Raw genomic sequence first — 13,257 nt, 5'->3', positions numbered from 1 at the left:
GTTGCTGACTGAGGTTTCTTGTTTCTGCTGTGAGTGCTTGATGGTTTCTGAAGCCTTTGTGGTGTGTCTGTGCTGGCATAAGACCCATGTGGCCAGGACCCATGGAGGCTATCACAATACAAACAACAACATCTGTAATTAAAGAAACACTGGAGGAGGATTCTTCTGAAGTAATTTTGCTCCAGAGTAGACAGGGAAATGGGGAGAAGAAGGGCATTAGACAAATTCTCTCTTCCATGCTGCATTTCCTTTTCCTGGCCAGAAGATCCAGGCAATAGCACAGTGTGGAAAAACCCTGCCTGTTGCTGGAGCTGTGTTCACAGCCTGGGCTATCTCTGGGCACCCTGACTGCAAGATGAAGCACTGGCCTGTCCAGTGTGCCCTGCTCACCCAGGGTGAAGCTGGGTCACAGCCCCTCACACCGGCACGCTCGTGTGGGCAGCCACCATGGCTCTGCTGATGCACACAACTCGCCTGGAGGCCACAACCCACTGGGGCCACTTTCACTGGTGCATGTTCATGTGCTGAGCTGGTGGAGTAAGACCTTGGCTGCCTTTAGGGACAGAGTCATCTAGAGCTTCTTTTTATCCCTGAAGCTCCCTGCACAGAGCAGCTGCAGCAGCACAGGCTCTTGTAGGGCCCCTACACCTGAGCTCCCTCAAAGCTGCCTCTTCAGGGATGATGTTTTCTCCTCTGTGAAGCCAGGGCCAACAGCATCAAGGTAAATCATCCCTTGCAAATTCGGGCAAACAGCTTTACTTAAGTTCAGTGAGAATTTGTATTCTGGCAGCTGCATGGATTACTTGGATCTTGGGGGAGAAATTGAGCAAACCTCCGGTGCTGACAAGGCAGAGAGATTTCTTAAAGTTGCATTTTTTCATTTCTGTAAGTAATATATGAGGAGCTTTTTAAATGTCTTGAGGGCAGGCAGGGAGGAGCCAGGGAAAGAAGAAATGAAGAAAAGAGGCAAAACTTTGCCCATGACTTACTGAAAACACAAGTCAGCTGCTAGGCCCCCTGTGTGGCACTCTGGAATTGTGGTTCTCCTATCACTGATTCACCAGACAAAGGCATTGCAACACAGAGCCTTTTGTAGACCACGTTGGTACCCTCAGAAGAAACGATGGTCAAAACCCCCAGCCCTGGAGGACTCTGCAATCCAAGCTGGCAGCCAACCAGCTGCTGTGGGATTTGCCCCTGGGAATGCCTTGTCTTTTCTATTTTCCTTTGAGCTGTGGCCACATTTCACTTTGATTACTCATGTTCCTTTTTTTGGATTTTCTTCTTTTTGATTTGTGCTTATTTGTCTTTCTGGATTATTGTGCCTTGTTCATCAGATGAGTGTGTTGCAGCATGACCTGCAGTCCTGGAGCAGGGGGAAAGGGAACGTGTGTCCAGTGTATGCGAGGGGCACTACAGGTGCTGAAACTGTTCCGACACTTGTGCCAGCCTCCACAGTCTGACCCCCATGTGCTGTGCCTGCCTCTCTGAAGGCAGGAGGAAGCCAGATGGTTTTGATGTGCATATACAAGTGACTGTCCTCACCTACCTTGAAACTTTTAACAGAAAGACTGAAGCATGTCAAGTGAACTCCTGATTCTCTCAAGACTTAATTGCTGAACAGTTTCCTCTGTGCTGGAGGGCTTGTTTGCCAAACAGTAACTTTACAAGCAAAAGAAACATCAATTTGCTTTTATTTTTCTGATCAAATCCAACTACCAAAGTTGAGTTTCTACCCTGACATTTATGCCAGGTCACGCTACATCCAGTCATAGCTCTGCTGGTATGGAAGAGTATTTTAAGAACATAAAAAGAAAAAAACCCTAACAAAAGCAAACCACATGTTTTACATGCCTTCTAGAAGAAAATCTTTCAAATCATCTATACAAGCACTACTTTGGCCTCAAGAGGTGTTTTGGTATAAACAAATTCTTAGTCCATTTTGCAGGCTGAGGAAGTACATTTCAGCTCACCTTCTCCAAACCTGAGTGGTGCTTAGACGGGACACAATGGACCTTCATGGCTGGATGGACTGGAGAGAGGAAACAGCAGAGCACAGCAGTACCCCTGAAACACAGCAGACTATGCACAGCAGGACCCCTAAACCACAGCACTCTGTGCACAGCAGCACCACGAGCAGAGCAGGCAGCCGGGGCACACAGAGCTCTCCGCCGTGCCTGAATCTTGGCACCCTCAGGGAGGTCTGGGATCAGTGCTCGCTTTGCTGCGTCCCCGTTTCCCAAGGCACACTGTCGGGTCTTCTGGGAAAGCCTGTCGTGGAAAGCCTGAAATTTCACAGAATCACAGACTTTTTAGGAGCTCTGGAGATCATCTAGTCTAACCCCCTGCCAAGACAGGGTCACCTACAGTAGGCTCTTCTGTTTTGAGACAGAAGTGAAAACGGGAAAGTTACCAAAGCACATTCCCACTCCCTCTATGCACAGCCACCAGGACGAGATGCTGACAGCGTACCGCCACAATCACGCGGTTAATGGACCAAGGCGCGGGGCTGTAGCTGAGCTCGTTGCTGGAAGCGCTTCCCTTTCGGCGAGCGCTAACCGAGCTCCTCCCCCTGCGCCGAGCGGGGCCGGCGGCAGCGGCGGCGGCGATGGAGCCGGTGCTGGGCCCGGAGTTCGAGGATTCCCTGTTCGCGCCCAGCCGGGAGCGGCGGGAGGGCGGCGGGGACGGGGCTGCGTGCGGAGCCAGGCACTGCGAGCCCGGCGTGAGGAGACGGGCGGCGGGAGGGCTGGTCGTGACGGCTCTGTGTGCATGCTGTGTGTGTGCGTGCTCTGTGTGCCCGCAGTGGTTCCGTGGCCCCTGACGGGTCCCTGACACCCCCTCACGGCTCTCTGTGTGCTCTGTGTGCCCGCAGGGGTTCCGTGGCCCCTCATGGCTCTGTGTGTGCCCGCAGTGGTTCCGCGGCCCCTCACGGCTCTCTGTGTGCTCTGTTTGTGCCCGCAGTGGTTCCACAGCGCGGCTGACGCCGGGGAAGGCGCCGGCGGGATCACGAGCAGCAAGTTCCGGGCGGACTGGGCGTTCCGGCAGCGGGACTTCGAGGTATTTTCAGGGCTCGCAGGGGCCGGGGAAGTTGTGGGGACACAGAGTGGGGAGATCCTGCAGTCCCCGATGCGCAGCGCCAGGGTGAACGTGCATTATGTACCGCGGCCTGCGGGTCTGGCGGCCGTGCCGGGGTTAATCCCGCTCCAGGTTCGTGCTGACCAGGCAGCCCCGGGCAGGGCCGGGCCGCGGAGCGGGTCTGCGTTCTGCTACGACCCGTCCGGCAGTCAGCCTGCGGCGAACCGGGCAGGAGCGCGGCGCTGCCCCGGAACTGATCGCAGGCAGGCGGGCGCAGCGCAGCAGCTCCGCCGGAGCAGAGCGGTGTCTGTGGCCGTGCTCGGAGTCGCGCGTGTGGGTGTCCGAGCGCCGAACGGCGATAATGCCGTGTCCCACGAAAGCTCTCAGATCGCTGGCACCGCGTGGCGGCGGCTCACCTTCCTCAGAGCTCCCCCCGCTGTCAGAGCAAAGCTGCGGTGGCCCTCGGGCTCCTGCCGGCCGCGGAGCTGCCTCTGCGTGCCCTGTGCCAGGCCCTGTGCCAGGTTCCTGCCGCCCCCGCTCCCCCCGCAGGGCCGCTGTCCCTCTGCCCGTGCCCGTCCCTCTGCCCGCTCCCGCCCCGGAGGGCCCCTGTAGCTCTGCCCGTTCTGTTCCTGCCCGGAGCGGTTCCAGACCTCTCTGTGTGTGCCCTGAGCCGCATTGCTCACCAGCGGTGCTCTCCTGCCTTCTGCAGTCCTAGTTGCAGGATCTAACCTTTCGTTACCTTGTTTCCTGGTTGAAGTCAGCATCTCTAGGCCTTGTTTCAGGTGTTGCCTCTTCTTCCAGCCTGCGGTGTGCATTCCAGGCTCCCTGATTTCAAAGCCCTCCAGCTGACTTCTGACTCTACTCCTTTTGCCTCGCCCATTGGATTTGTAGATCTTTTTGTACCTCAGCTGGCACTGATCCTAATGTTATTTCAGCACTACTGCAGCCCTGTGTATACCTGACAGATATTTTCTAGTCTCAGCTGAGATGCCCTAAAGGGATTCATAAAAGGGTGGTGATAGCAGAGCTGCCTCAGGCTGTGGTCAGACTAGCTGCTAAACAGACCAGACCATTGCTTCCTAACTCTTTTCTGTTGTAGTGATTCATGTTAGAAATATTTTCAGTTGTATTGCTAACCTAGATCACTGGTGGAACAAGAACCAGAGCTTGACTGCACATAAAATTACTGATTTGGGAGCACTGATCTTAGAAAGGGGGCTGGAAATATGTAAATAGGGATAGTAATCTCTTTTCTAATCATCAGGTTTTTACTTCAGGATAGGCCACTTGATAGGAAATGTCAAGGACAGAAGTGATCTAAGCTGTGCCCGTTTCTAGGACATAGATGACTGTAGAATCTGCTTGGGATTCATAATGCCTGAACCTTACCAGGTTCCATCCCTTTGTCACATAGCAAGGCAAACAGGGCTGTCCTCAGCCCTGTGATCCATTCTCACCAGTGGCTGCTGCATGCACTGGGCAGAGGGGAGCTCCCTGTTTTGCTTAAGAATGGATGTGAGCTCAGCATCAGGAAAGAAAAATATTCCAGCCGTTTTGCTAGGAAGTATTTAGGGCATTTAGAAGCTCTTTCTGTTAGAACCATTACAGTTTGCAAGGAATAATTAAATACTCATTTTGAGAGATGGGAGAATGAGCACTGCTCTTTAGTCTTCTCTCTAAGCACTTACACAAAGGGAGAGAAATCAAGATTCCAGACTTAGCTTCACTGAATACTTAATTTAATGTATTTAAATGTTAATTGGAGTCCTGGTGAGTGCCCTGAGCATTAAGCTGCAGAAGTATTGCTCATTCTTGCCTTTTTCCTTAGCCCAATTAATATTTATTTCAAGTACATTAAAACCAGCCTACAGGAACAATGGAGATTCACCTTCCTTGTGGTATTCTTGGACTTACTGATTATTTGAGGTGAGGTCCTTGCAGGTTCAGACCTTCCCATGGAGAATGTCATGGTGTTGAAAGAAGGCCCCACAGATTTAGGATGAGCACTGAGATCAGTGAGCTGGGGGAAAGGACCCCTTGTGTCACTTATTACCCAGGGCAGCAGATGATCCCTTCTGGATCAGGGATGGTGGGAGAGAGGTGGACAAGAGGATTCCCAGCTGTGTGGTGAATCCTGCCTGCCCTGAGTTAGGGGACTGAGGCTGCTCATCCCCATCTGGCCTTGCCTCTGTGCTGCTGGGGCCTTGTCTCTGGCTCACACAGGTGGTGCCTGAGTCTGGAGAAATGCAAATGTGGACTTCAGGTTCTGAGTTCCCTTTGTGACTGTAGTCCTAAAGAAAATGTGCTGTCAGGCTTGTTTTTAAATGCAAATCTCCCCTGTTTTGTTGGCCTTTCTTCCTGTCCCGCCCCTAGAAAGCCCTGTGTGAGTACTCGCACTGCCTGCTGCTCTTACCTGCCAGCAACATTGCAATGAGGCGCGATGTCCAGGAGGGCCAGGCTCGCTGCTTATCTCGCCTGGGGAGGCACAAGGAGGCTCTGGATATTGCAGAAAAAATGGTAAATAGTGCAGTCTTTCTTTTAAGCCTTGAACGTGAAAACATTGCCAGTAGTTCTTTTATACAGACCATTTTCTGGAAAAATAATTTTCATGTGTATAATCCTTCAGGATGTTCAGTGCTCAGAGTATTTGGTAAACAGAGGGTAACTGTCACTGCAGATATAATCACTCTTTAGAAACTGGAACACCCTGTACCACAATGAGCTCCCTGTGCAGGGAAACTGGTAGTCCTGGAAGGGACTAAATATCATGCTCTGCCAGGCAGAATTAATGCAATGTAATAGGAATTATAAAAAAGGGAATAAACGAGTGCTTAAATCTTTCCACTATACAAGTGACAGTTCAAAACTCCCTTTTATTTCCATATACTTGCTGCCAAACTGCCACCAAGAAGAGTATCCAACTACAAAATGAGTTTTTCCCATAAAGGAAAAAGTCCAGAGGCTCTGAACTCTGCTAGAATATTACTGATGATTTTTATTTTATGTAAAAGATATTTATGCTGCAAAGAAAGGCAGCTGTAGAACACTCTGAAGGCACATAAACAAATGACAGCATTTAGGACCTTGTTGCCTCTCAGACTGGGACAAGGCACCTAGAGGGAATGCTGTCAGCTTGACTGGGCAAGATCTGTATCCCAATGTATCATTTTAAATTAAAAGCACCGTTTTGTACAGTTTTAAAATTACCTTGTGTATATTTGTGTGTCATTATTCAGGGAGACATTTTCTTAGGCTCTGAAGCATGATTCTGTTCTACCCCTGGTTTTAATCTGTGATCTTTGTTTCTAGAGAAACAGCGCCACTAACACAGATCACTTAACCACGGTTCTCAACCTGCAGCTTTCCATTTACCAGCGGCTGGAAAACGTAGAAAAAAAGATGATGTGTCTGCAGCAACTGATCTGCTTACATCCTTTCAATCCCTGCTTCTGGAAGTTACTTGCTGAAGCTTATATGAGCCTTCTACAGAATTTGTCTCCATTGGTCATTCCAGAAGCAAGCCTAAATCAGTCTGAGGAGGTTTGTGTAAGTAATGGCAGTTCCCAGACATGGACTGGCAGAGAGATCAATCTGCAGCCTCACAGATCAGAGGGCCAGCAGGAGGGCCCTTGGCTCAGCCCTGCTCCAGAAACAAAGGGGGAGAATGCAGTTTGTCCCAGTAGCCAAGCAGTGAAAGAATTCCTCTGCACTTCAGGAGAACTGGAATGGACAGACAGAGAGAAATGTGCAGGCTCCAAGGCCTGGAAGCAGAGCATGTTAAAGAAAGTTGGGATAAAAGCATGTGCCTCGTTTATCAGAGCAAGGTAACTCTGTGTTCTTAAAATAATGTTAATTTCTCTCAGTCAAGAACAATGTAAAGCATATTTTTCCCGGGTTTTGTTTTCAGTTTGCATTTTAAATTTAAGTGTTTGTTTCAACACTAACTTAGAAGCACCCTACTGTTGCTTCAGATCTAAAATGCAAAATCTGCTTAGTGTGGTGGCTGTGAAGAGGCTGAATCTGAGTGGAAGGAGTAAACCAGTGTCACCCACAGCTGACAAGTAAAGAGTTTTTTAATGAGCTTATAAATCTTTTCAAGTAATTATATACAAAAGGGTCTGTTCTTCAACAAATGCTCTTGCTAGACCATTGCTGTTCCCGGGTCTGGTGTTAAAGATGCAGAAGCAGAAGTGCCCAAAGGGAAGGCATAGCCAGTCTTCCTTCTGTGAGTGCCACCTGTCTTATTTGCTTGAAGCCTCATGCTTGAGTGAAAATGTATTTTATAATGATACCCCAATCTGCATAATGGATGAGGCTGGAAAATGAACTCTGTGACAACTGATTGACAGGGCTGCATTAAAATGTTCTTTCCTTTTCTTTTCCCTCTTCCTAAAACTCTTGCGTGCAGCAAAAATCCCCAAAACAGAATCTTTCAAAGAGATAATTAGGAACTGTGGTTTTGTTAAAATAATCTTGGATGTTTTTTCCCCCTCTTGCCTCACAGTAATGTATCAGTCACTGAATGTTCTTAAAGGCATCTTATGAATGTCCAGAAATGTTTGCAGAGAACACTTTATAACTGCCCTGCTGGGGCAAGGTTTAAGAAATGAAATTCTTAAATCTTAAATAGCAGCTTTTAACTGTACTCCAGACTAAGAGATGAAGACTTTAATTGTGACTTGGAAGAAGTTCATTGATTTAGCACTGATACTGAATATTGAAGGTGCATTTATATTAATAATTTGTGTAGCTTGTTTCAGTGTGTGTGGTTCACAATGAGATAGTTCTACATGGTGGCATTTCCTTGCTTGGCTGCACAGTTTCACAGAGTGTTACTGTGCTTTGTATTTGCAGATACACAGGATAAGCTTCTCCCCTGCCCAGGGCTTATGCAGGTTGTCTAATATTTTCAGGTCTGTTGGATTTTAAGTGGGATCTAGATTTGTATAAATGTATCTGCAGGATAAATTGCACCTGGAAAAGGGATGTTAGCACTGATTTTTGTAGGAAATAAGGTTCTCTGTTGATGCATCATGAATAATTGACTCTCATAGTTTCGAAAAAAATTAGAGTATATTTTTGCTTAATTTTCATTGAAACTTTTTTTTTCATACTACATTGATGCAAATTTTGAAACAAAAATACTTTACAAATTAAAAATATGTTCCATTTTTGCTTGGAACCAACACACCATCTGAAAATTCAGTGAAGTTTTAACTGAGAAAATCACATTTGTAAATTTTGATGTTTATAGTGTTCAAATGAAAGTTTTCATCTCAGATCTTGAATCTTTCCCTTAAAAATGCACACCATTATTTTAACACCAGCTTCACTTAACTTCAGTAAATGGGATAAAAAAGTTTGTAGTTTTTTCTTTTTTGCATAAAGCTTGAATTAAACACATTTTTGCTAAGTTCTAATGGTCCCTTGGTTAAATCTTGTGGAATGACAGAATTCCAGGTTGGAAGGGACCTCAAGGGTCATCCTTTCCTGGCAAAAGCATGATCTAGGCAGGATGGCCCAGCACCCAGTCTAGCTGAATCTTAAAATGTCCAACACTGGGAAATGCACAACTTTCTTGAGGAGATTATTCCAATGACTGATCTCATTGTAGAATACTTTCCTCTTGTGCCCAGTTGGAATCTGCCCAGAATTAACATTTTTACCTACTGTCCTTCATCTTTTCCATGTGGTTCCCTATATAAAGGGAGTGTCCATCTTTTTGTAGCTGCCCTTTAAATACTGAAACATGGTGAGGAGGTCTTCCCTCACCATGCCTTCTTTAAGCCTTCTTTCCTCTTTCCTCAAGTCTGGCCAAACCCAGTTCTCTCAGCCTGTCCCAAATGGCAGGCTTCCCAGGCCTTTGATCACCTTTGTGGCCCTGCTCTAGACCCTGATAAATTCTCTAAAACTGATTTTTATCTCTGCAATAATGCCCGCTGTGAATTTCAGTGAGTTCACAGGAAATAGTGCAATATGTCTCAGAGTTCCTGAAGTGCAAAATAAGCATAAGACCTTTAAATCTGTCTGAGAATGGATTTGACACAAATGCAGAGATACCTGGGTATTTCCTCTGCTCACCTGTTTTGCAGTCCTTGTCTGAGGAGGGCTCTGGCACTGCCACCATTCTTGCTGGTCCAGCAGTTGGTGACAGGACCCTGTGTGACATAAACCCCTCTTGTGGGCAGAGTGTGTCACCTACAGCAGGTCATGGTTGTGACTGCTGGGGCACTGCCTGGAACATAAAACTGGTGAATGCTTTTAGAGAATAATCCAGGATTGGCCTGGGTGGGGAGGATGTTTGATATTTGTCCAAACACTCACATTTGCAGCTTTTCAGGTTCCATAGGCACAAATGTGCTGCTGTCTTGTAAGGACATGATGGCTCACAGGTCCCAGGCTCACTTTGGAATGGTGTGATGAATATAACAGAAATGTTACAAAAATGTTATAACAGAAATGTTTGCATAGAGCAACCAGAGCTATTGGCACATTGTTTTTCAAAAATACTTCTCAGTAGTTCTATAGCACAGATACACAATATCCATGGTAGACTGATACACATGTATTGACTTCTTTGCAGTAGGCAAAAGTCAGGAAGAAGAACTGTTTTAAAGTGTTAATTAAAGTATTAACCATTTTGGTTGTTTTTAGGTCTGCTGACTTACTCTTTTTCCAGCTGTGCCAATTTTTAACTGTCTTTCTCATTGCAGGCTTTTACTTCAGCTTACCCAGTCACAGCAGCTGTCCTTTGTGCTAGAAAATAACAGAAAATGTCAGAAAGAAATTGATGACAAAGTGGCTCTCCTTGGTTTCGATGAAAACTCCTTGCTGTTGATGACCAAAGTAAGAGGACGTTTCATTGTGTGCAGGGCCTGAGTTCTCTGTGTGGGCTGGTTGTGCCCAAAGCATGGCACTCCCCTGAGCTCACTAAGAGTGCCAGGAGTACAGGAATGAGCTGGGGCAGCTGCAGGCAGGGTGTTACCTGAGCTGACAGAGGTGCCTGTGCTGCCCTGGCCTGTGTCACACAGGTGGGTCTCTGATCTGCTGAGATTCTACTTTCAGGAATGTGCAGTGTTGCTCAGTTTCTCACTGGACTTGTATTTGCAGATGCATCAGCACTGTGCATTTCCTGGGAGTTACATTTTATCTCAGGAGTTTTAGATGCCCCAAAGTGAATCACTAGTTTGAAATGGAAGTGCAGATTACTTTGATGGCCACAGCAGTATTAAACACTTGCATAAAAAGTACTAAGTATTTCCAGAAAATCCAGAGACTTTCTTTTGCATTTTTTAGTTTTGTTTAATGTAGTAGTTTTAAAAAAATAACAGAGGAGAGCAATATTGCATTTAATCTCTTCGCAGAGATTTAACATTTTTAGTGCTATTTAAAGAGCTTCTGACTTTTATCATTAGGATCAAAATAAAGCCAGCTAGATTCTTTCTAACTTTGCTGTCAGCATTACAGCTTTAGGCTAGTGACAGCCAAGCCACGGCTGGGCTGCAGGCAGTCAGGGATGGCATCCATGAGAGGGCAGTAGCACACAGGCTAGCTCAGGGTTGGGAAAGGCTGGAAATAGAAACTTCTCTCCTTGCTCCCCGTGCTCTGACATGCCCCAGGAGCAGCTCAGTGTTGATGCTGATGCAAGGTGAGCACTGAATGCAGAGCTGCTTGAGATTTCTGCTGCTGTTCAGAGTGAAACCCCCCTGTGCAAGTGCAGCCTGAGCTGGAGGGGTTGTGCAGGGCTGAACTTTGGTCTCAGCTCTCCCTGAACACAGAATGCCAAGGCAGGCACCTTCAGCATGACTTGGAAACTTCTCCAGGATGGTGGGTGGTTCATGTGACAAGGCCTTTGCCTGTAAAGATCTCTTATTGCCTTGTTTGATAGGTATTTCTCTGCAAATTATTTTCTTGATTCCCTTCTTTCTTACTCTTTTTGCAGGCTATGGGACAGGATCTTATACCAGAAAAACTAAAAGAGGAGTTTCAGGGTGAGGTAAAATGCATAGGCCCTTCAGCACTATCATCACTGGTAACTGCTTCAGTCATGGAATTTGAAATCAAATGGTTTGGTAATCTCCAAGATGACTTATGTCACTTTGATGGACAATTTTATTCAGACATTTATCTCCCACCTTTGGTAACATAGACATTTTCTTGTATTTATTCTTGTATCTCCAAATTATTATGGCATGATACATGCAATAAAGTTCATTTTACATTTTTAAAGAATTCTTACCATATTTCTTTTTAGATATAGATCCCTGTATTTAAACTCTTAACCTTGCATCCTTTTCTTTGTTTACTGATTTATTTGTATTTAAAATTATAAGGAATACAGTGTAAAATCAAGATTTCAGAGGTAGCTTTCTATCATAATCCTCACCAGTTTGTGGTTGAAGTGTATGTGATTGTCTGGAGGCCTGCAGTGCTGGTGAGATGGAAGCTTCCTTTCTGATGTCCAACTGGAAAGTTTCTTGGTATCAAATTTGATGTTGTTGCATTTAGAGCCATGGAATCAGCCATTTTCTTAAGTAATTATTTTAGTATTTCTTAATTAACGTTATAGTGATTTCCTGTTCAGAGACAGATTGCTAGAAATCTCAAATTTATTTATGCTAAGAAAAACATTAATTCCATATCTTTTAGAAAGGAAATCTAAGTTATAAATATTTAACTTCAAACTAGGAGATTTTCTCCTTTTGAAGCCAAGTGTTTGTTGCAGGCATCAAACACGCCATAGTCTTGTGTTCAGTGCTTAGACAAGGAGAAAAACTGACAAGGTTGTTTATATGTACTGAGGAGTGTTTAGTCAGATCATATCCTTTGTAAAAGCCTGCAAGGAAGATCTTTGCTGTGAAAACTGGCAGTGTTGTTTCTGCCTCATCCAGCTCCGTCTGTTGTGCTTTCAGTTGTCAGTGACAACACTTTGCTTTGCTTTCTCAAGCCCTGGTGCTGTGCTTTGGGCATCTAGAAGAGGGCAAAGATCCTCCTGTAGTTTCTTTCACTTGAAACAGTTTACATTTCAGACATACATGGTGTGCTCTTCCTCCATCTTCTCTTAAACTTCTCTTAAACCTAATTTTTCTGTAGTTTTCTGCATAAGTGTTCTATAATGGATGTAATTTAAAACTGGGAGTGTCTTAGACGTACTTTTCTGTCCATTTTCTTCATGTGTTCCTGTGTTTTCTTTCTGGAGTACTAAAGAGTGCCAAAACCTTAAATAATTCACAAATGAATGATGATTCACCATGTGTGAATTGTATCTGCTACTTTTGGATGAATTTCAAAGCTTTAAGATACTGATTAGGGAACCTATCACGAGTCATAGAGTGGTTTGGATTGGAAGGACATTAAAGGTCATCCAGTTCCAACCCCGCTGCCACAGGCAGGATCACCTGCCACTAAGACCTCTCTGGTCATCCTGTTCTGGTGTCTCACCATTCTCACAGCAAAGAATTTCTTTCTAGTATCTAAACTAAATCTGCCCTCTTTAAGTTTCAATCTATTCCCCCTTGCCCTGTGACTACAGGCCCTTGTAAAAACTCCCTCTCCAGCTCTCTTGTATCCCCCCTTATGTACAGGAAAGTGCCTGTGAGATCTCCCCAGAGCCTTCTCCAGGCTGCAGAGCCACCTGTCTCAGCCTTTCCTTACAGGAGAGGAGCTCCATCCCTCTGAACATCTTTGTGGCCTCCTCTGGCCTCACTTCAGCAGGGCCATGTCCTTCCTGTGCTGGGGACCCCCGAGCTGGGTGCAACACTGCAGGTGGGGTCTCAGCAGAGCAGAGCAGAGCAGAGAGGCAGAATCCCCTCCCTCACCCTGCTGCCCACAGGGCTTTAGGTGCAGCCCAGGACAGGTTTGTCTTTCTGGGCTGCAGGGCTGGGTCATGCCCAGCTCTCACCCAAGCACCCCCAGGTCTCAGCACGGCTGCTCTGGGTCTGTTCCTGCCCAGCCTGGATTGGTACCAGGGATCACCCTGACCCAGGTGCAGCATCTTGCACTTGGTCTGGTTACACCTCATGAGATTGTTGAGGTTGGCAGGGCCCTCTGGATGGCATCCCATCCTCCAGGTGTGTCAGCTGCACCACTCAGCTCGATGTCATCTGCAAGCTTGCTGAGGGTGCACTCCATCCCTTCGTGTGCGTGACTGATGAAGAGATTGAACCCTTGGTGTGGTTCAGC

General features: G+C 46.4%; 1 protein-coding gene across 2 annotated transcripts; it reads left to right on the top strand.

The window, feature by feature from the left end:
* The first annotated feature begins 2,204 nt into the window (after window positions 1-2,204).
* On the top strand, window positions 2,205-11,307 carry C1H8orf76 (chromosome 1 C8orf76 homolog). Of its 2 annotated transcripts, none has more exons than XM_074556511.1 (6): window positions 2,205-2,722; window positions 2,962-3,057; window positions 5,449-5,592; window positions 6,436-6,899; window positions 9,789-9,921; window positions 11,018-11,307. In XM_074556511.1, the coding sequence occupies exons 1-6, from the start codon at window positions 2,609-2,611 to the stop codon at window positions 11,222-11,224; spliced, it is 1,158 nt and encodes a 385-aa protein (XP_074412612.1). In that variant the 5' UTR covers window positions 2,205-2,608; the 3' UTR covers window positions 11,225-11,307. The 2 variants fall into 2 exon arrangements, with proteins under 2 accessions (XP_074412612.1, XP_074412602.1); XM_074556501.1 differs by having other exon boundaries at window positions 6,385-6,899.
* The last annotated feature ends 1,950 nt before the right edge of the window (window positions 11,308-13,257 follow it).

Source organism: Zonotrichia albicollis, chromosome 1, assembly GCF_047830755.1.
Source record: "Zonotrichia albicollis isolate bZonAlb1 chromosome 1, bZonAlb1.hap1, whole genome shotgun sequence".
Taxonomy (NCBI): Eukaryota; Metazoa; Chordata; class Aves; order Passeriformes; family Passerellidae; genus Zonotrichia; species Zonotrichia albicollis.
This window is presented reverse-complemented; position numbering and strand designations above follow the sequence as displayed.